Source organism: Stylophora pistillata, chromosome 1, assembly GCF_964205215.1.
Source record: "Stylophora pistillata chromosome 1, jaStyPist1.2, whole genome shotgun sequence".
Lineage (NCBI taxonomy): Eukaryota > Metazoa > Cnidaria > Anthozoa > Scleractinia > Pocilloporidae > Stylophora > Stylophora pistillata.
In genome coordinates, this window is record NC_142519.1 from 18,858,905 (window position 1) to 18,882,241 (window position 23,337).

At 39.0% G+C, this 23,337-nt stretch overlaps 1 protein-coding gene and 2 pseudogenes across 1 annotated transcript; 1 reads left to right on the forward strand and 2 right to left on the reverse strand.

Moving 5' to 3' along the window:
- Positions 1-3,947: 3,947 nt before the first annotated feature.
- On the reverse strand, positions 3,948-5,419 carry LOC148741537 (octopamine receptor beta-2R-like; annotated as a pseudogene).
- A 7,414-nt stretch (positions 5,420-12,833) lies between these two features.
- On the reverse strand, positions 12,834-14,160 carry LOC148741538 (octopamine receptor beta-2R-like). The gene has a single exon (XM_088741931.1). The coding sequence runs from the start codon at positions 13,896-13,898 to the stop codon at positions 12,978-12,980; it is 921 nt and encodes a 306-aa protein (XP_088598057.1). The 5' UTR covers positions 13,899-14,160; the 3' UTR covers positions 12,834-12,977.
- Positions 14,161-18,427: 4,267 nt separating this feature from the next.
- Positions 18,428-20,391, forward strand: LOC148741539 (uncharacterized; annotated as a pseudogene).
- Positions 20,392-23,337: the final 2,946 nt, after the last annotated feature.

Consider the following 23,337-nt stretch of genomic DNA (forward strand, 5'->3'; position numbering starts at 1 on the left):
TGATTGATGAAGCAGTTTGCTGCACGATTGACTTTTGTCTCTGTAACATATGGCTTTGCGGCCTTGTTGGATAGTACATGGTCAAGCTGATACCAGTGCTTTGAACGAAGGTGTTGCCATGTGTTCTTTAAGCTGTCTTTCAGTTGGAACATTGTGCCCATGATGCTGAGTTGAAATCTGGTACAAAATTCCAAGAGCATGAGGCCGTTGGAATTCATCTTTCCGACACCATGTTTCCCGATGACATTCGGCCATGATTTCCAGTCCGAGCCCACACGAGCATTAAAATCACCCAAAATGATAACGCTGTCCATTTCGGCAGCTGATGCACAGCTACGGAGCTTTTCATAGAACTGTTCCTTTTCTTCCTGTGGTCTTTGCACGGTTGGTGCATAAACGCTAATGAGTGTTAGATTGTCACCACCCTTTGGCTATATGCGCACTGACATGAGTCTGTCGCTGATTGGTGTAGGGCTAATACCTTGAGCAGCCAGCCTGTTAGAGATGGCAAAACCAACACCCGCTGTTCTCTCTTCTCCTCCACTCCAGAAAATTGTATGACTCCTCTCGACTATGTTTCCCATGCCAGGTCGCCGAAATTCCCTTAGAGCACAGATGTCGATGCCCGTTTTCTCTAATTCATGACAGACGAGAGCAGTTGCTCGCTCTGGTCTTATTGAAGAGTCACTGTCGTTGGCCGTGCGAACATTCCAGGCTCCTAGGTTAAGATGTTGTTTATGTCGGGCATTGGAATTAGAGAGTAGATGGTGTCGTTCGTCGGCCACCACGGACGTGGTAGCAGTATACGGACTTCGTCCACTTATCGCCATCGGCGTATCGAGTGGCGCATCGGCTCCCTCGTATGCGGTAGCCATAGCTTCACTCCTTGTCTGTACTTCCATTAAAACTGTGGGGCAGCACCTATGATGACGACACTGCTTGGCGCATGGGCAGCGTCCCTTAGCGAGGTACTCTGTTGATCGACGACACAGCAAAGCTGAGATGGTCGCAGAGAAGCTCGTTGCATACTGTCAGTAAAAGTAGTAAGTAAAGTCTGTTTACGAGCCTAGTGGCCCATTAGGCCGGTGCTTAACTCCGGTTTCTGTAGCATGAAGCGACTAGGAGTATTTCTACTCCCCCTGGATGGGATGCTATCCCCAGCATTAAATTGCCGGTACCCATTTATACACCTGGGGGAAGAGAGACACTGTGAGAGTAAAGTGTCTTGCCTAAGAACACAACACAATGTCCCGGCCGGGGCTCGAACCCGGATACTGTCAGTACTGGAGCCGAATTGGCTGTCAGGACTACCGTTGCCGGAGCTGAAGCCGTGTTGACTATCAGGACCACCTTGCGTGATGGCCGTTGGTACAGTGATAAAAAGTAAAAGATAGACCGCAACATCGCAAAAATTCTGATAGAACCATGAGAATCGCCGACAGCACTCTAAACTGCAGAATGTCATCAAATGGAAGCCACTTTAGTAAAAAAGCCAAGATTACAACAACTGGAATGGTCCAAGAGATAAGGATCATCTGGAAAATGCGACTGCGCGTCATAAAAGTCAAGTAATGCAACGGCTTTACAACAGCAATGTAGTGATCCAGGACTAAACTGCACAAGTTTGTTACAGACGCGTACATGAGCAGCCACCTTAAAAAATCCAACCCGTTGGCCACGAGGGCGTTAGGGTCGCGTCCAGTTTTCATCTCGCAGATGAAAAGCGGGGGAAATACGGTCAATCCAGCACAGAAATCTGCTACTCCAAGCGAGACTATAAATGCGTTGGTTTTTGTTCGAAGCCGCCGTCTTCTCCCAACAAGGAAGAAAATAAATCCATTTCCAGAATAGGTCAGAATGGAAAGAGACCAGCTAAGAATCCAAAACCACGTTTCCATATTGCGATATTCAAGTAGCCGGCCCTACAAAAATGAAAGCTGAGAAGATAATCTTCCGGTGAGGAACTAATGTAAGACCACGATTCACAAGAAATCATTTAAAAACACCTTGTGATACTGTATTGCGAAAACTCTCCATAAAACACATCAGAAAAAATTAATCAGCCTGAATTCTTGCCGCTCTTGCTGTTAGGTCAACAACCTCCGTTTCTTCATTGGTAAGTCATGAAATAAAGGAGGGAAAATGATGGTAAGAAAGGCATGCTCGGGGGAAACACTCGTCAGTGCATCACTAGATAAAAACGCAAGAATTACCAAGTTTGCGTCAACATGACATAATCTATGAACAGACGGAACAGCTAGCTAAGGAATTTGACAACTTGTCTGTAACAGCTTGAGGACATTGTCAGGTCTTGAAAAATTAGCATTCTAAACCCCAGCATAACTATGAACATTCTCCTAACTCTTTTCTATAAATTTTCTATGGTAATGAGAAAGAGAATTTGTCTATCAATCAAGGGCTTCTTTGGTTAACGCTTATTCCCTTCTGATTCTCAAGAACTTACTTTGACTCAACGGCGATACCGTAAGGAACAATTTGACGCTAGTCAGTCTTAATATTATGAGGGTTAAAAGCAGAAAGTTCAAAAGTTACTTGTTTGCCAGGTTAGAACTGTTTCTTGCGATAAATTAAACTAGCTGATCTCAACTGACATCAAAACTAAAACTCATCTGCAATTTAACTAAGAAGAATATCATATGCCTGGGAAGCTTGCATCCTACGTGGAAAAAGCGGATCTCGCCTTTTAAGTCCTTTTTTCCCGCTCTTTTGAATTTTACCAAATTCACTCAAAACAGAAAGATAACAGAGAACAAAAAGACAACAAAAGTTATTTCGTATCTGACATTAGAAAATACTCTGATATGTAATAAATTTCCTGTTACCGGAATATCTAAGTATCGATTCTATAAAAACACAAGTATCATTGGTATATATATGAAAGTATCCTAAAACGTCTTTCTTCTAAATTCTCGGGAAAGTTATCAGAAAGTACAGGGAATCATGATTAAAAAAGGTGGATGAAAAATGAACCTGTTTGCAAAAAGTAGAAGGAAGTTGAAAATTTATCCTCGTTTGTCATCCGAAATAAAGTAAACAATGAATGCAAACATCAGGAGGTAGTTCATTACTTGTTATATAAAGGGCTTAAAGATCTACTATACGCAGGAAAAAAACCGTTGTTTAAGTACAAAGGTTTGCACAATGTATCAAAATTAAAAAATCTTTCAGGGGCAGTCGATAAATAAACCATACACACATGCAATTGCAAATCAGTGAAAGAGGGCGTGAGTTGGAACCTATTACCTCTTGATAGAAGCAATAATTTGCAATGTTCACACCGGTTTGGCGTGTATTTGGCATATGACGTTACATTTCATCCACTTTGCTTCCTAAGGAAAGATATAGATAGCTATCTTCAATATAATTTTGAACTCTTTAAGACCAGCTTAACACCGTTAATCATTTAAAGACGTTTCTTTTGAAGGAGTCAAATTATTCATCTTCAAACTTAGTTATCTGAACTTATTTGATAATTAATTACAACTCGTAATTTGAAATTCATCATGGCAGGTACATTGACACTATGTCAGAAGCATTTCATTTTCAGCGTCACCCTCACTCGGAAGACGCTATTGATTTGTATAACATTAACAGTGCGCGCATGCCCAACAACAAAATAAAATGGGATGAAAAATGTTCTTTGACAGACCAGACTCATACAATGAAAATCTGATTGAATAAGTTCATTTTTTAACAGTTGTATTACTTAAACACGATTAACTTATAATCCGAACTCGATTCAAATGTATTAGGCTTTTTTCTATAAAAGCCTAATGTATTGCTTTCTCTTAAAAGCTCCTGGCTTTCCATCGAGTGAGACCAGTCTGAATTTGCATAGTAGGATGTTGTTAGGAACATCATCCTAAACAAATCGATTATTAAGCGTGAAATAATCCAAGAAACGAATGAAGCCGGTATTTTCGGATACGAGATTTATTCCGTCGAGATAATTAATCAACCATTATGAACTGCATATCTGTTGTCCCAGTCGATCGCACAAAGTCTGATAACACTACTGTAGTTCACAGCACTAGACAAAAAAAAAAAACAAGGTAACCATTTATTTCGCTTTCTTTTTCCGGCTTGGATTCCAAATACGAAAAAAAAAAAAGGAGACATTTACCAAAACAGGTAATGATCGCTACATTTTATGACTTATCTTTAACCATATAAAAAATTCCCCTGACTATGAACCAGAAAGGATAGCGCTTGAAACTCTCGAGTCTCCTTACAGTTTGGTCAATGAACAATATCAACTCAGTTGATAAAAGGAAATTATCCATAAACATAATTTTAATTTCCTACCATAGTTATTGACTGTTAACTCAAATTCTGTCTAAGAAGAAGTTTATTCAAGGTTTGCTGTTCTGATTTTTCGTGTTCAAGCAATATGATGGCTGCGTGGAATAAAACAGTTGTTTTCATTACTCATTTGGTTTCTCTTTTTACTCATAATACAGCAAATATACCGTTTTATCTCCATATTTATGTCTCTCTTGAAGATGGCGTAAGCGACATGGCTAATGGCGGAGTCTAATACAATAAGAGGTATTTTATAGTATTTATCATCACATGATTTTTTGTCTTTCAAGATGTGTATGAAGCTACATCGCAAAGCGAATATGAAGGCTAAAAGGAATATGCCAATAACAATTGCCATTATTTTTACAGCAGCCTTCTCCTTGACTCTGAACAAAAATCGCTGGTTAAAGTGGAGTTGTTTTGCTAAAATGCGTGCGGCTCTTTCGTGCCTATAAACAGTGTAATACATTGATCCAAAGCAGAATATTAGACCGCAACACGGCAAGATTTCTAAAAATACCATTAGAATTGAGATCAGCACTTTAAACAGCAGAATCTCGCTAAATACACACAAGTTTAGTAAAAAAACCCAAGCCAAAAACAACTGGAATGGTCCAAGAGATAAAAAGCATCTGGAAAACGCGTCTGCGCGTCATATAAGTCAAGTAACTTAGAGGCTTTACAACAGCAATGTAACGATCCAAGACTAAACTGTACAAGTTTGTCACAGATGAGTACATGAACAGCCACCTTATAATGTCCGCACCTCCGGCTAGGAAGGCCTCAGGGTCGCATCCATTTATCTTCTCGCAGACAAAAAGCGACGGAAAAGCAGTCAACCCAGCACAGAAGTCTGCCACAGCAAGAGAGACTATAAATGCGTTAGTTTTGGTTCGAAGCCGCCGTCTTCTACAAACAAGGAAGATAATAAAGCCATTTCCAGAATAGGTCAGGATGGAAAGAGACCAGCTAAGAATCCAAAACCACATTTCCATTTTATGGTCTTTAAGTAGCCCTTCACAAATGAAAGGTGAGAAGATAAACGTTGGGTTAGGAACTAATGTAAGACCGCAATTCCTCAATTACAAAACATTTGAAAAAACCTGGTGATGTTATAATGTATTCTCCCTAAAACACATTATAGTTGACAATCAGCTTGAAATTGATAAGTCCACTCTTACCGTTAATTAAGTCAACCGCCTCTATTACTTCAATGTAATCAATGAAATAAAGGAAGGAAACTCATCTCAAGAGAGGTTCGCTCGAGATAAACATTCGCGGACCACTTGATGAAAATCGCTCTTGTCCACGGTGATATGAACCCATTTAATGATCAGTAAGGAAATAGTTTCTAAAGATAGCTTAATACGGGTTTTGACAACCTATCATTGGACAGCTTAAAGACATTGTCAGGGCTTCTTTTGTTGCCTCAAAATAAAATTCTTCGATTTTTTTGTAAAAAAAGAGAGAAGGAAGGGTGGAGAGCGGAGGAATTCTTGAGAATTTCAGAGAGCCTCTTTTTTCATCTTCTACTGGAAAAAGGAAAAAAACTGCAAAGCTGCGGACAACAACAAGACTGTTATCGAGGAAGCAGATTTTTTGGATCAATTTACAGTTGTTTTTTCCTATAGTATTGTTTGCAAAGCGTTTCTTAATTAACAAGTGAACATTTGCATTCTAGTTGCAGGGGTGTTGATGTCAATTACTGTCTGCGTTTGTTAAATTTAATAATATCAAACACTAAACCCTTTCTGGTTATATCAACTAAGTTGAAATTTAACAAATGGTAAACACCACAGCGTACACTATTGAGTTATGAAATGTTAACGCTTGAAAAGCTGATATTACCTTAAATATTCTCCATATTCTTCTCTACACATTTACTGTGGCACTGACAAGGAGAATTTTTTTATCAATCAAGAGCTTCTTTGGTTAACGTTTATCCCCTTCATTCACAACAACTGAACTTAACGTTTGATTCAGCGGTGATACTGTCAAAAGGAATTTAACGTCAGCCCAACCTTAAGGTTCTAAGGGATTAACACAGCAGATTCAAGTTGTTTGATTTCCAGATATTGTGCCTATAAGAATAACAGGTGTTTTCAACTGATATCAAAACTAGAACTCATTTGCACTTATTTTCTTCATTTACATCGTGTACAGACACACCATCGTCTGCGAAGCGAATCTCTTCCGGAAAACGTTTTATTTATAATGTTTAAACTTAGTCTTTCTTTCACTTTTCAAAACATGTGCAAATTTTAGGCATATCTTTTTTCCGCTAAGTTGAATTTTGCCAGCTTCACTCAGAACAGAGAATTAACGAGCGAAAGATTACTTTAACTGCTAAGTTCTCGCTTGGGCTTGTTTCCTAAAAAAAAAATAAAAAGAGAGGTAGCTAAAGTTAGATATTCTTACCCATCAAAAAGACAATTTTTCAAAAGAAAACTGATCTCTATCGACATTTACTTTATTCAACTTTATTCAAATACAGTAAAAGTTGAAACACTTTATTGCGATCTTCGCCCGACAGAGCACACACTTCGTTTTATTTCCTCTTTTATGTCCCTCTTGAAGAAAGCATAGGCCACAGGGTTGACGGTAGAGTTTAAAATGAGGACAGGTATTTTATATTCTTTATCATTACATGGTTTTTTTTCATTCGGAATATGTACAAGACTACATCGCAAAGCAATTGGGTTGGTTAGAATGAAGAGGCCTATAACAATTCCCATTACTTTCACAGCCGACTTTTCCCCGCTTCGGAACAGATATCGATGATTATAGCGGAGTTGTTTGGCTTAGGTGTGAGCGGCTCGTTCTTGTTCATAAGCATCATGTAACATTGAACAAAAGCAAAAGATGAGACCACAGGACGTCAGGAACTCGAAGGAGATCATGATCATTATCCAAAATATTTCAAAGAAAATGAACCGTTGTTTTTAAAAGCGAGCCATCTTAGAACATAAGGAAACACTCGACCTCCCTTACACACTTAGGTAATTTTGTCCATAGCCTGGGCCCTAGAAATCTAATAGAGTGTTTACCATAAGTGACAGTTTCATACCTGGGTATTGAGAAATCGGCTTGCCTCAAATTGTAATTACTATTGTGTACTTTAAAGATGTTACTTATATATGCAGGACACAGTTTATGCTTTGCTTTGTACATGAGGATGCACAAGTCCTGTAAGCGCCTATTTAGTAGAGTGGGCAAATCTGCCCTCTCTAATAACTGTTCGTAACTAGAATTATAGTTCTTAAAAACCGCTCTAAGTCCTCTTTCTTGTAGTCTTTTACGCTTTCGAGTGTCGCTGGCTTTGCAAAGGTGCCACACTAGGTGACAATATGTGAGGTATGGTAAAACCGCGCTTTTGAACAGTGATAGCTTAGATTTCGCAGGAATTAAATTACGTAATCTCATTAGAACGCCAATTCTCTGGCTAGCCTTTTTGCAGATAGAGATTATATGCTCCGAGAAATTTAGCTTGGAATCTAACTCTACTCCTAGAAGTTTAATATTATCTTTAGTTTGGATTTCAACATCATTCACAAAGATGTTACTGTCATTTTGAGTGAAGCCCAAGTTCAAAATCTAATATTTCTCAAGGTTTCCCGCCAGTAAGTTAGAGTCATACCGCGTTGTTGCTAAGTTGACACTATCCTTTAACTGGGATGTGACAACTGCCTGATCTGCACCTGCGTGGTAAATCTGGTGGTCGTCTGTATACATAGACAATTTCGCTGTACGACAGTAGGATAGATCATTCTGGAAAACATTCCATAATAACGGGCCAAGCGCGGAACCCTGAGGACAGCCACGACTCACAAATCGGTTTGAACTAACATGACGGCCGATCTTTACTTGATATTTCCGTTCATTTGAATAGTTTATTAAGAGTTGAATAGCGCTTTCCTGGAGACCGTACGCTTTAAGCTTGCATAGAAGTAGTGGTGGGTGCAACGAGTCAAATGCCTTTGACATATCTGTTGAAAGTATGCTCACAACCTTTCTTTGATCCCTCGCGAGTCTCCAATCTTCTACTAGATTGATCAAAGTTGTTTCGAAGCTGTGAGCTTTGCGATAGGCAAATGAGTTCTGGTAAAAGCGGCTTCCCAAAGCAGTGTTGATCTGCGCTCCAACCAGCTTCTCAAGAACTTTGCTTACACAAGGTAAGAGTGTTATGGGCCAGTAGTTTTCCTTTGCATTTCTGTCATCTTTTTTTGTATACTGGAGCCCAATTCCCAAACTTCCATTCGCAGGGCCATGCATTGTTGTCAATACAAGAATTGAACAAGGTTGTTAATGGAGCGGATAATTCCTCGGCACCAATTTTTAAGGCCTTGGAAGGGATGCCATTAGAGCCGGTGGCTTTGTTTGTATTCAGCGAATCGAGAGCTGCGAGGACTTGACCCTGTGTCACTGGTTTGATTTCAATGGTTTGTGTGAAGTTCCTGTTTTCGTTTTGTATCCTCTGAAAACAAGGGTGGTCCTCTTGAACAGAGCGTAAGTGACGGGGTTGATGGTAGAGTTTAAAACTAACAGACGCAATTTAAATTTTTATCTTTACATGGTTGTTCTTCTTTCATAATGTATATAAGACTACATCGCAGAGAGCATGTAGAACAAACTAGGAATAGGCCTCTAACAATTCCCATCACTTTCACAATAGACTTCTCCGCGTTTTTGAACAAATATCGATGATTCAAGCGAAGCTGTTTCGCCTAGATGCAGGCGGCTCGTTCGTATTTATAAACAACCTGTAATATTGAACCGAAACAGAAGATAAGACCACAACTCAGCAGGGCTGTTAGAAAATCATGATTATCCAAGAAAAAATTAAGAGCATTATTACAACATCGAGACATACAAAAAGAATTGAGAGGGTCCAAGAAAGAAAATAGAGATACGTTTGCGCGTAATAAACGATAGGGACTTTAAGCAAACCACGACGGCTACGGCAACGAGAACGTGGAAAAGCAAGAGATCTAATTGGCAAAACAATAGCCCAGCACGTGCATTTTAAAACTTTGTACATTTCTTAGCCGTCCTTTCAAAACAACAACGTGAAATCACCCAAATTTGCGTAGTCTGCGAAGCGAAACCGCGGCGGCAAATTATTTTAATTTACATTTGGAACTCAACGCTACTTTTATGCGATATGTTGAGTTTGAGGTCTGGTGCTCTATGAGACGGTAAACACATGCAGCCATTTTCGAAATTCTAACTAAAGTAGAAACTCATTTTTTAATCGACGTCTTCCGTGGCGTTGCCGTCCTGACTGGTTAAAGTCCCTAATAAGTAATTGAGAGGTTGCACAACAGCGAAGTAGCGATCAAAGACTAACCTACACAAAAAAGCGTACATGAATAGCCACCTGAAATAATCCACCCTGTTAGCAAAGGGGCCTCAGGATCGCATCCAGTTGTTTTCTCGCAAACTAAAATTGGGGGAACAGTACTCAGCCCAGCAGAAACATCTACCACACCGAGTGAAACGACAAACGCGTTGGTTTTGGTTTGAAGCCGCCATGTTCTACAAACAAGGAAAATGATAAATTTATTTCCAGTTACAGTCAGAGTGGAACAAGGCCAGCCAAGAGTGCAAAACCCACTTTCCATTTTGTAAGCGAAGGGTGATTATACATAAATAAACTGTCAAGAAACGTGCGAGAAAAAAATTGAAGGCTAAACGAACTCACAAGCTTTATAGCTTTAACAAATATCATTCTAAAACAAAGGATTTGATCCGATTGATGATTGACTGCCTTAACCCAAAAGAAAATTAGTCAATAAACTTAGCGTTTTTTAATCCTTGCTGTTCTTGCTTTTTTTCCTTCCGGTTAAAACTATACCTTTGAAATTATTTATTCATGAGATTGAGCTAATAATCACTTATGGACTCTTCTCCGTAATTTATGAGCTCTACTCATTTGACATTAGAGGAATTTCAAAGGTGCAATAATGAATATAATACTATCAACTATTGGGGGAATGGCAAAAAGAGTGAAAGTACCGTGTGTAGGGGTGAATTTGGAAGAGAATTTAAAACATCTTCTCACATAACAAATTCAAAGCTCTCAAAATTGTTGGATTGTGTTATGAGATGTTGTGAAGGAACAACATCTCAATCTTGCAACTTCCAAAAATGTTTCAACAAAAATTTGACCATTTCAAACTCGGTCCAGCATCTAACAACATGTTGCACAATGCTGGTACAGGGTGGTCAAACGTGTGCAACCGAAGCTACGCACAACAACGTTGCGAGATGTTGCATTGAAATGTTGCGTGTATTTGGCCGGGCTTTATATGGTTTTCACTCAGACAGTAAAATTTTTAATGTGTCAATTATTAGTTGCATGGTTTGTAAGGCGCGTCCTGAACTTGAGGATCTAAGATGACAGCGGACATTAACATATACCCTTCGTCGTAGTTTTACTTGAATTACATCTCTTTCTCCTTGGAGGAGGAGGGAACATGAGAAAACTCAATAGAAGAAGTGATTACACAGAATATATTTTTTGTCATCACCTTCTTGATATCCGGCTTGAGAAGGCGTAAGCAATGGCGTTCATAGCAGGGTTTGAAATAAGAAGAGGTATCTAGTTATATCTTCATGTTTTTCCTTTTTTAAGTAAAAATATAAAACCACATCGTAAAGCGAATGCGTTCGCTAGAACGAAAATTCCTATAACAATTGCCATCATTTTAACAGCAGATTTTTCCTGGATTTTGAACAGAATTCGATGATTGAAATGGAGCTTTTCTGCTAAGACACAGGCAGCTTGATGACAACATGTAACATTGAAGCGAAGCAAAGGATTAAAGGACAGTAAGGAGGAAAAGCCAAAGATTCATGTTCATCAAAATAAGTATTTTAAATATTGAGCGCTGGCTAGAAACAGTCGCCCGAGAGATGAAAAACACCAGAAAAACGCGGTGACTGGATGAAAGTCAAATATTTCAAAGGCATTACGACGGCAACATAACGCTCCAGGGCTAAAGTGCGCAGGTTTACGACGGAGGCGAACGGGAATAAGTTCTCAAAATCGTTAGTTAACTCGTCTCAATCACTCCCTTCCAGGCAGAAGAATAACGAAGGGAAAGAGCTCAATCCAACAAAGAAATCAGAAACAGTAAGGGAAACGATAATGCCTGCACGAGGCAGTTTTTTAATTTCATATTTATGAATTCTCCTTTATAGAAGTGTCTATCAGGGGGCAATCATCCCGCCGCTTGCCAGGTTCTTTAATTAGATGGAGATATTGTTCTTGCTATAAATAGATATTTTCCTTGCACGCAATTCTTCTTTTTGTGTGTGTGTGTGTGAAAAAATTGTGTAGCGTTAATTATCAAAACTGCGAGTACAAGTTGGAATGAACGTTTTTGATGTCTTACGTATGCAATGATGACATCATAACGACTCTGTCATGAAAAAAAAAGGTGAATCGAAAACCAGGTTTTCATTTTGTGATAAAAACACATATATATATTTTACACATATAACTGTCCAGAGACTTGCCATATCATGGAAATGACTGCACCTTTTTACTGAAGACATAATGCATGGTAAAAAAATGATCGACCTTTATTACACCGACCTTTATTCATTAGTGAAGAATTACCGAATATTCATCTGATATTCATATCAGTTCCTGTTTGGGGAAAAAAATTAGATATTTATATGAAAACAGCACAGAACTTCTTTCCTTTTCGATTTTTCGATAAATCACTAGACGCTAGTGTAGAGAAAAATACCAATTGGGATAATATAGCAAAAAAAAAAAGTCTGGGTAAAAGAGTTGAGAGAAAGAAGTTGAGAATTTATTTTCGTTTGTCACCTGACATAAAGAAAAAAAGGAATGAATAGCTGAAAACATTAGGCGGAAGTCCATTACTTGTCACTTAAGAAACGGCCCCCCAAGGCCTCAAGATTCATATGAGAAAAAAAGTTTGGCAGGTGTTGCCTCAAAAGCGTCATTTGAAAACTTTTTAGTATAAAAGACAACTGGGTATTAGAAAGAAATGAACCATTATACGCACGTAAAAAAGGAATGGAAGGGGATGGACCTGATAGTTTCAACAATTTCCTCTGTCCAAACATGGCAAATTGTGACGAAGCACAGCAAATTAAATGTGTCCAATTCACAGGGTGAATTTTTTCCTTTTCCGTATCAAGTCACCTGAATTTATCTGACAAGAGAACCAGTTAGAGATTTTTAGCTTGCAATTAGCTGATGGCAGATATATTTTCAGTTTAATCATAAGCATTTTATAATTCTTTTCAGCGGCACCCGACAATTCTAATCTCTAAAATTATCTCTTCAGGAGTTTAACAGATGTTATTGATTTGTACAGCAGTGAGTCTCACGAGATCATCGATCTTACTAAGAATGGTGTATAAAATGTTTGAAAATAAGTTCGTTCTTTATATAAAAAAAGCTTCTTTTGTATAAAAACCCAATTCATGACTTTCTTCGAAACTTTTCGATAATGAGTACTGACACACCGTAAGCGAATCCTTATCTATAGTTTTATTTTCTTATCTTATTTTATGTAATAAATGTTAATTCGTGGAACAAATAATCATAGCTGAAGACAAATCCTGGTGGAGAAGAACGGTTTCTCCGAAATATGCTACTCTGGATTGACGTGTTAAGCATTATGGCTGCGCAGGATGAAAGAATTGTTTTCATGAATTGGCTCGATGTGGTTTCTTTTTTTACACATGACACAGCAAATATACCGTGTTATCTCCTTGTTTATGTCTCTCTTAAAGACGGCGTAAGCGACGGGGTTAATGGCGGAGTTTATTACAAGCAGTGGTAATTTATATTCTTGATCGTCACATGGTTTTTCGTAATCGTTCAAAATGTGTAGGAAGCTACATCGCAAAGCGAATGAGTACGCTACAAGAAACAAACCAATAACAATTGCCATAATTTTTACAGCTGCTTTCTCCTGGACTCTGAACAAAAATCGCTGGTTAAAGCGGAGTTGTTTTGCTAATATGCGGACGGCTCTTTCGTGTTTATTAATAATATAGTACATTGATAAAAAGCAGAAGATTAGACCGCAACACGGCAAAAGTTCTAATAAAACCATGAGAATCGATGTCAGAACTTTAAACAGCAGAGCGTCATCAAAAGTAAGCCAGTTTAGTAAAAAAGCCAAGATCACAACAACTGGAATAGTCCAAGAGATAACAATCATCTGGAAAACGCGTCTGCGCGTCATAAAAGTCAAGTAACGAAACGGCTTTACAACAGCAATGTAGCGCTCCAGGACTAAACAGCACAAGTTTGTCACAGACGCGTACATGAGTAGCCACCTTAAAAAATCCAACCCGTCAGCTACGAAGGCCTTAGGTTCGCATCCATTCTTCATCTCGCAGACGAAAAGCGGGGGGAAAGCACTCCACCCAGCACAGAAATCTGCTACTGCAAGAGAAACTATAATTGCGTTGGTTTTGGTTCGAAGCCGCCTTTTTCTGCAAACGAGGAAGATGATAAATCCATTTCCAGTCATTGTCATAATGGAAAGAGACCAGCCAAGAATCCAAAGCCACGTTTCCATTTTTTAGTCCTTGAGTGACCTTCCAATGAAAGGTGAGATGATAAATTTTGGGTTTGAAACTAATATAAGACCATAATTCCTCAAAGAACATTTGAAAACACCTGGCCCCGGTTGTTCGAAGGATGGGTAACGCTATACGCTGGATAAATCTCTATCCAGTGGATAGCGCAGTACGTTTTGGTAACACTTATCCGCTGGATAGCGATTTATCCGCTGGATAGCGTTACCCGCCCTCTGAACAACCGGAGCCTGGTGATTTTATGATTTTATGATGTCGTCTCCCTTAAACACATCGCAATTAGGCGCATTTTATTGGCTAAAAGCGTTGTATTTTTCTTGTAACACGACTCACGTGAATTAAGGAATGGGGCAGAATTAAAAAAGGCTAAAAATTAGGAAAAAATTGGGAAAATAATATTTAAGCATTCTTTGATCTTTCTTTTATAAAAAGCTTACTAATCCATGGGGAAAGAAAACGGTTCTGTGGGTCACGTGACGCAACCGTTCTTCAGTGCTTTAATTTGGCGCCATTTGTCTCCGTTCTCTTTGGTTCAAGTTTACACCACTTTTTACGGCATCAGATCACGGTTAAAGCATCCAGGAATGGCCTTCTATGTTCTGTGTTTTTGAGCTTAGTCGGGGAATCCGGGAAAATGCCGTTGGCTAGTGTGAAATTGTCATTCTTTTTTCGATGAACGGCAATTTACTCAATTATTGGTGTCTCATGAGGCCATTTGAGATGGAATCTAAAATCCCCGATTGATTGCTAGTTTCTTACAATAGCCTTCTGGTTTTAGAATAGAAAAGCCGTCGTCTGAACGATGGTAAAGTGGTGTATCCAACGTTTTTAATACTTAACTAGCAGCTCGATGTGTCCGCCATATTTGAAAGCGCGGCCTAGACTTCGGAAAACTAGAACCGAGAGAATGTTCTTGCTGCTATAGCAACAAAGCCTTTCCAAGATGGCGGACAAGATTGCAGTGGAAGGGTCATAAAGTTTGTAAGTTGTTTTTCTCGTTTCTTTTGTGTCATTAAGGAGGAACTTTGCTGAATGAAAACGTTAAATTTATTTATATGCAAAACTGGTATTTTTCATCTCTATATACTTAAATTTGAGACGTAGTAAAGAAGTAAAGATAACAAGATTTCGACGCTCTGAATGAAGGACAACTTTCGTAATAAAAGAAATCTTAACTGTCTCTCGGAGTTTTGCGCGCACTTCTGACTCCTAAAACCTTAATTGCTAGTAGAATAATAGGATATCATGTTCCTGTTCTAAATTATCTTTCGAGTTTTGGCGCAATGTTCAGATAACTTGAGTTTTTTGTGGGGTAAACATACGCTTCGATCTTGCTGAATTGGTTTCAACGAAACACCTTCAGAATTACCGTTTTACATTGTCTGAAGGAATTTAAAGGCTTTTCAGCTGAAAATTCAACGTCTTTTGCCACACGAAGGATTTGAAGAGTCGCTAACTTGAAGGAAAAACATCGCGGCTTTTATTGCGGGATTTTTTTAACTGTGGCTTCGCGCGTGTAGCTGCAAGGAACAGTGTTAATGATGAGAATGGGAAGGTTATTTACGACAAGGGCACTCGTCTACAGAGGTTCTTGAGTACATTTTTTGAAAACAAAGAAGCTTTTGCTGTTTCTCAGAACACATTCGACAAAAGGCTGCACGTACTTCTCAAAAACTTTAAAAAATGGCGCGGTCAAAGCAAGTCAAAATACTTACATCACTTCAGTTCATTTGCATGGAAATCGCTGTCAGCTCTTATGAAGGGATTACATTCTATCTCGAACTGCCAGGAATGCCAAGTGAATCATCTGCTTTTTCAGACACAATTCCCTCTGAAAACTAATCGACTAAAAGGAACTGACTCAGTAGCTACATCCACAAAAGAAGCAGGGAATTTGACAAAAACAACCAAGTCTGTAAAACCTTCAAAGAAGGCCATTGGGGATACTGCAAAGAGCATCTATTTGAACATTAATGAGCCATTCAAGAATCTCTACAATATCAACCTTGCTGATGCCTTAACAAAGGTACCTGAAATTGGACTAACACATGCAAAAAATAAAGTGCAAAAACAAAAGGAAAGAAGAGAAACTGCTAGGCGATTCAAAAACAGTGCTGAAGAACAGTGGTCGAAAGTTGACCGTGACACCATGCTTGGAACGAGACAGTCATTTAAACAGAGAGAGTTACAAAGAAAATCTCTTTATTTTGAGTCCCATGAAGAGGTAGTCTCCCTCGCAGCCGTTTTTTTTGGATGTCACGCAACGCTCCCCGAAAAGAACGGCTGCTAACAACCGAACTACATTCCTTTCTCCGAATTGGCCAATCACAGCTCGGGTTCCATTTTCAGGAACCTTTTCGCGCCAGACTCACCTTTTGACACTCGTCCAATCAGATATCGTTTTCTACCGCGATCCTCAGGTGGAAATTACAAGACAAATGGCGGTGCTTGAAAGAGCTTTTCGCAAAGCGTCGTCAAAGTTCAAAATTTTCGAGGTTAAAGCTCACCAGAAGCTTGCAATTAAAAAAGTTTTAGTCGAGAAAGAAGATGTTTTTGTTAAGTTGCCTACAGGATCCGGGAAATCGTTAATATATCAAGCACTCCCGCTCGTGTTTGACCATGTTACCGATGAAAGTGGCCATATTATTTCTCTTTTGTTTTTTGTTTTCTTTTTTTTCGCTTTGTTTCTTTTCTTTTTTTAATTTTTTGCTTGATTTAGTTTTCTTTTTGTGAGTTAATCGATTCCCTTTTTTATTTTTTCATTCAAAATTTTTAGAAGTAGTGAAGAATCCAGAAGCGTTAAAAACGAAATGCATCATAGTTAATTCAATTGGCAGGTGCTGAGAGGAAAAACATCCAACATGGTCTTTTTAATAGATACGTGTACTAGCACACTTTGAGTGTCAGTCTCTTGACAAAAAAGGAACCACCACAAAATTGCAAGATATCTCCTAAATATCTACATATTTTAAATCGTTTCTCTATTTTTACCGGCGCTGCTTTTTCTTTTTCTTTCAATAACTTTTTTACGAGGAAATGCTTCCGTGAAACATTTGAACGGGCCAAAATGATGTAACTCTGACGATCACTTAGACCTAGATTAATGCTAATTCATGAAGCATCAATTACAAATAGGGCATACAGAGCCAAAGTACTTGGTAAAGTTTTGCCATACAGCGAAAATTATACTATCGCTATCATCATCTAAAGTTTATCGTAGCTATCCCTAGACCGGAATGCCTCTCATGTTATCAGAATAATTTTTAAAAGAATCATCGAAAAGCGAAAAGACGGAGCACAACAATGGAACAGAAAAACTCTGAACAGAAATAAAATGGATGATGATCACCATCAAAGATTAACTATACACAGCACATCATCAACAATTTATCAACTGTATCATACAGAGATGAATCATGTTTTAGTCATCCGAACTATACCAGAACAAGAAAAAGAAAATGATGATACCTTTCTCAATTTGTCTCTCTGCCAATAAATCGATCTTTTACAAGCAAATTGGGGAGTCGCGAAAAATAAAACTTCGTTCCTTGATGATAAGAAAAACTAAAAGGGAGAAGATGACGAGTATTTTGCATAAAAAAATTTATTTGTAATCCAATTACCATTTCCCATTAATTTTTTCAGTTAATTTACTTCGAAGCAAGCCAATAAGAAGAAAAGAACATCGTGGGCCTGCAACCATCTGGTTTAGCATCAATTGAGTCTCAACTAAAAGCAGTTTATTGAAACAGTTTTTCCCTTCCAAACAGTTTTGAGTCAATTGAAAATTATTTTCAACTTGCTGTTATAGCTTATTGTTAACCTACTTTGTGTTTTGATCATTATCTTTGGTTGACACCGCTTTAAGTAGTGTAGGAGACGTTGGCCGACCTAAATTGCAGTGTCCTCGAAGCTTCGCCCGGTTCGTTGATGGCAAGCAGGCGCTTTTTTCCTCCTGATCATTCCATCTGCAGGTCGAAGCAAGCGTTTAGCCCTTGGCCTAGATTAAAAGGCGTCTTGCATTTCCTTTTGATTATTGATGTAATTTACTGTTTCTTATATATTCTGACTTTTATAATCTGTAGTAACCTCTTGAAATAGTGCGAATAAAGAGTTTCAGTTCAGTTTTTAGCTTCTACTTTCTTAGTTGCTCGCTGAAACTTTAACAACCGCTCAAACAATCTAGCGTTTGTGTCGTTGGCGTAGCAGTTGACGTCTATGTTAAGCATAGATTCTATAGTTTAAACGAAATTGTGAGAAGTTTTCCCAAAAATATATACTCTATCTTTACCAAGGCACAACGATGAACATGTGAAACATTTCGAGCTCTCATCGACAAATTTCTCAGTGTTTCTCCCAATATCCACATTTTCGTGTGAAACCTTACGTCATTCAGATTTTCTGGTATGTGATTGGTCTGTTCAATAGACCGCGACCAAACCGCAAGGACAATGAGAAAGGAATGTAGTTCGGTTGTCAGTAGCCGTTCTTTTGGGAGAGCGTTGCGTGACATCCAAAAAAAACGGCTGCGAGGGAGACTAATGAAGAGGCTAAAAGTCGGACTACGAAGAGGAAAGCACTCGAGGAGGCAGGCCTTCGAAAGGTAAAGCGTCACACTCCGGATCCCAGTTCCCTTGACTTTGACAAAGATGGTCTCCTACAGGAAGTAAATGCAATGAAAGAGGGTGATAAGGTGAGAATAAACTAAATAAAGATACTTAAAACAGTTGGAATAAGAAAATTTTGTTTAAATCATGATAGCAAATAACTTCATACATGTATCAATAAACTAACTCTCCCCTCTCTGGCCAAATGACCAGAATTACTTCCATTCCCCATCACTTTACTTTTCAAATGAAAAGATAAATAATAAAATTATAATGAAAACAAAAGGTTTCATATTTGCATCTTCAATATTTAGTTCACAAACATTTGTTTGTTTTAATTCTGTTTTTAAGTAGAGATTGAAATATTACTTCCCCTTATTTACAGATCAATTTCTCTGCACTGGCTAAGAAATATGGAGTATCCAAGAAGATAACAGTAGGAAACATGGTGGTGAAAGAATTTCTTAGCAAAAATGGCAAGAATTTGGAAATCTTCCAGCCCTTCAGAAAAAATAACCCACTTCCAAGAAGGCAGCTCAACAAAGCCTTTGGAGGGGAGATCACAACACCAGTGCCTCGCACAGGTGCAGCCATAAGAGAAACTCTAAGAAAAAAAATTGCAAATGGGGAATACCGCTTGGGTGAGATTATAGCTCCAAACACCTACCAAAAGCTAACATTGGATTCCAATGGTACTCTCAAGAAAGAATGTTTCACAGTTAGTGGCAGAAAAATACCTCTACTAGAAATCAGGAAAAATCTTTTAGCAGAACATGAGGAAATGGGTTTGGTGAGAGACCACTCAGAGGCTCATTACGAGGCTATGACGTACAAAGAGCTGGAAACTCGCTTGCAGGAAATTGGAGAGTTAAAAGAGAAGCCTGGTGGTGAGACAACAAGGGAGGAACTGGTTAACTCGCTAAAACAATGGGAGCGAAATCGACACCTGATGATCTGGTCAGACCACTCAAGTGTTATGAATCATGGCCATATCCTCTTGACGGTAAATGCAATTTATGATCCAGCATTTTATTACACATCTCAAGAGCTTGAGGGAAAGGATGTCCAAGAAATGGTGGAAAAGCCACAAATTTACCTTATGGCAAGGTGTAGAGACACCATCGAAGATCAGCCATTATACAGTGACACCCGCCTGGAGGACATCCAACAGCTCACTACAAAGATCACCTCTTCCCACAATGTATTCATCAATGAAATCTGTCGCATGTTCCATGGTGACCATCCATCACAAGAAGTTGAGAGTGGGGAGTAGTTGGGTGGAAAATTTGGCTGCTGTGGTTGCACTGTCATCAACACAGTACTCTGACCACATAGCATCACTAAGAGCCCCACAAATCACCTTAGAAGAGCCAAGGAAGAAAGTCATTGCAGGTCCAGCAGGCAAAGAAAGGAGGAATGGAGGCGTGCAACCTTTCCAACAAATGAGTAAGGATGACATGATCAGAGAGTGCAAAGGCCGAAACCTCCCAACAGATGGTCTGCTAAAACCAGCCTTGCAGAGCCAGTTGAGGGAGGAGCTTAAGGGCATTCAGCGAGTCCCTGCACTGTGTTTTCCTGAAAGTGCTTCAATGAAAGACCTTAACTTAACCCAATATGAAGTTGTGCCAGTAGAACCCCTCAATGATCTCAAGGAGCACATAAATAACATCTTGAAGAAACTTCCCAAAACACATGTCTAAAACATTGTGCCCTTATCAAAAACAATATGCACTAAAAACATTTACCAGATGAGGGTAATTTTTAACCGAATTGACCAATCAGAGTGCTTTGTTTGTTTCAGTTTCCCGCCGGGTAAAGTTTACCCTAGTGGGGTAAACTTACCATTAGCAATTCGCTCGTTCGAGCCCTTCTATAGACCACTTTCATAAATGGCTGCCGGATTAATATTCTTTTGTTTAAATTTAAATAAGCCCTTCTGGCCTCGCTTGAGATAATGTATTCTTTTGAATTTTGTACTGGAGAACGAGGTCAGAAGGGCAAATTTAAATTCAAACAAAAGAATATTAATCCGGCAACCATTTATGAAAGTGGTCTATGGGCTGTATCGACGCAAAATAATCACATTCTTTCGATTGTGCCTTCTTAGAATCGAATTTCGCGATTTGGAGTTGAAAAAGGTGCAAAACCGATCAGCTTATATCTAGGATGGCGCGCTTTTGGATTTGTCGGGATTCGAAAATTGACACTCCTTTGTTTGCAAAGTCATGTTTGTTTTACCTTTATGATAAAATATTGTTGACATGAAGGTGTTTTATTGACAGGTTTTGGTGACAAGGGTCGCTTTCCATTCAACAAAAATCACGGGTTCAAAATTTCGGTATTTTCGCTGGCCGAATGGAATGCGTCCGACCGTATCTAAGAGGGTACACTAAAAACGTATTCCTAAATTTTCGAAAACTTATCGCGGAACTTTTCCCGTTCCATTCGATTTCTGACCGGAAATCTCGAAAAGTTTGGTCAAATGGAAAGCGCCCACCGTGACACATGTAATCTTTAACCATCTTGGTGACACATGTAATCTTTAACCATCTTGGTGCCACGTCACGCTCTGAAACCTGCTGAGATGTTTGTTGATTCCACGAAAGAGGAATCAACAAACATCTCAAGATTGTCACTGTAGCCTAAACCATTTTTAAGTTCTGGAATTATTCTAGTTCTAAAATGTCATATTGGAGAACGAGGTGACGAGCGTGTACGGCACTTTCTAATTGCCATTGTTTTTTACTTCCTTTTGTTGACTGCTCGGACAATAGTCGAAATAATAGACTAACTGGTAGTTTCAATGTCAAAGTGGGTGCCGGCGTCAGAGCTTGAAGGAAATACTGATAAAACGACTTGAAATTAACGGTATAATACGGGTTGGTGTGGCTTTTTAAAAGAGAATTACGATTTTTCTAACTTGTTCAGTTTTAAAGGGCTTTTGTGAAACAACAACAGAGCTCCCCCAAATTTTTTTCTTGAATTAAGAAAAGAACGTTTACTCCGAATGGCACCATTTTTGACTAACACTTCACGGCTGCTGAATGCACTGAGAAAAAAATATTTCCATGAAGTAGTACTTGATCGATATCTTGGCAACTCCACTCGCGAATCGGCAAAAATTGTTCGCATAATAGAGCAGCCAAACACATAAAAATCTCTTGTCCTCTAAGAGTCATCACTAAACCGTTCAAGACCTTGATGAATACTTCCACAAGCAATTTAAGACATCTATTTTAAAAACTCATCTCGTCTATCGTGCCCTTGATTTCGAGCAGAGCGGGACGGCTGTCTACCGATATTTCCACGTGCATTCTACGTGATGTCATTACAAACATCCCGGATATACAACACGCAATCGACTGCGCATGTCTCCGATCTAACATCTTGATGAAAACAATATACCTTCGCGGGTGTCCTTCCCAAAAGAAATTGTCAACGTACTGTTTGAAGCGTAACTACCGTAAACTATATTTATTGATGGAAAGGTTACGAAATACGCTATCCGAAAAAATTGTTTTGTTAAGGTTGATCTTGTTGTGGAGTTGTTCCGATTAAAAACTTGAAAAACAGACCGCCGATGGGAACGCAAAGGCGTCCTGCTGAGTCTCAGGAGACCCTCGGCAGAAACACATCTTGCCAGTGACAATCCTTTATTATGGTTGCTGGTCGGATGCCGGCACATGATGACTTCTTAAAACACTAACTCTAGTCCTTCTCGATGATAATTTTTTTCTCGCCATTCTTCGTCAAATTTCTTTTATTTCTCTCGCTTACAGCTTGTTGATTCATACTTCAATCACGAACCTACCCCGCCCTAAAAGCGCGTATTACTTTAGTGGCCCGTTTGGCTCGGCAACGGTAACAAAGGAGCAAACGAGTAAAAAAGGAGCTGGCTCGTTTGGTGAACAATTCTAAATTAGCCACTTGGAGCTAACCAGCGTGTATGCTTTATAAAGGAGATACTTCAACCCTGGGGCGCGCATTTCTGTTTTACCGCGTAATTTGAAATTGCAAACTCTCACACCTTCTCTACTTGCTCGTGAAAAAGCTTAACCTCGACTTGCTCAACTTTTTAATGTTATAAGTGGTTATACGTGGTTTCACATACCAATGAAAAACCAGTTCCTATTAGTACATGTCAACTTGAGTGATGTGGTAACAGTATAATGGAACGTAGGTGACCACAATTTGAAAAGGAAATTAGCAAATTCCTCTCAGTGTGAGATGAAGCTTGTGTGCGACATTCTTGATAGGCAAACAATCGGTGTAAAACTGAGACAGCTACGTTCTGAAATTACGTTCCCTTCTGTTGCTTTCCCCATGATAAAATTTTGTAGTGGAATTTCTGAGGAATGGTGGCTGGTCTGCGTAGCTGTAAATTTGGACAACGTATTTATTACAACATTTTCCGTCAATAGTGGATATTGAATTAAAAAATCGCGCTTTGTTAGTGGGTGCCGGCGTCAGAGCTTGAAGGAAATACTGATGAAACGACTTGAAATTAACGGTATAATACGGGTTGGTGTGGCTTTTTAAAAGAGAATTACGATTTTTCCAACTTGTTCAGTTTTAAAGGGCTTTTGTGAAACAACAACAGAGCTCCCCCAATTTTTTTTTCTTGAGTTAAGAAAAGAACGTTTACTCCGAATGGCACCATTTTTGACTAACACTTCACTGCTGCTGAATGCACTGAGAAAAAAATATTTCCATGACGATATCTTGGCAACTCCACTCGCGAATCGGCAAAAATTGTTCGAATAGAGCACCCAAACACATAAAAATCTCTTGTCCTCTAGGAGTCATAACTTTA

Coding starts and splice junctions, on each gene's coding strand:
- LOC148741538 (XM_088741931.1), bottom strand. CDS start 13,898: ATGGAAACGTGGCTTTGGATTCTTGGCTGGTCTCTTTCCATTATGACA.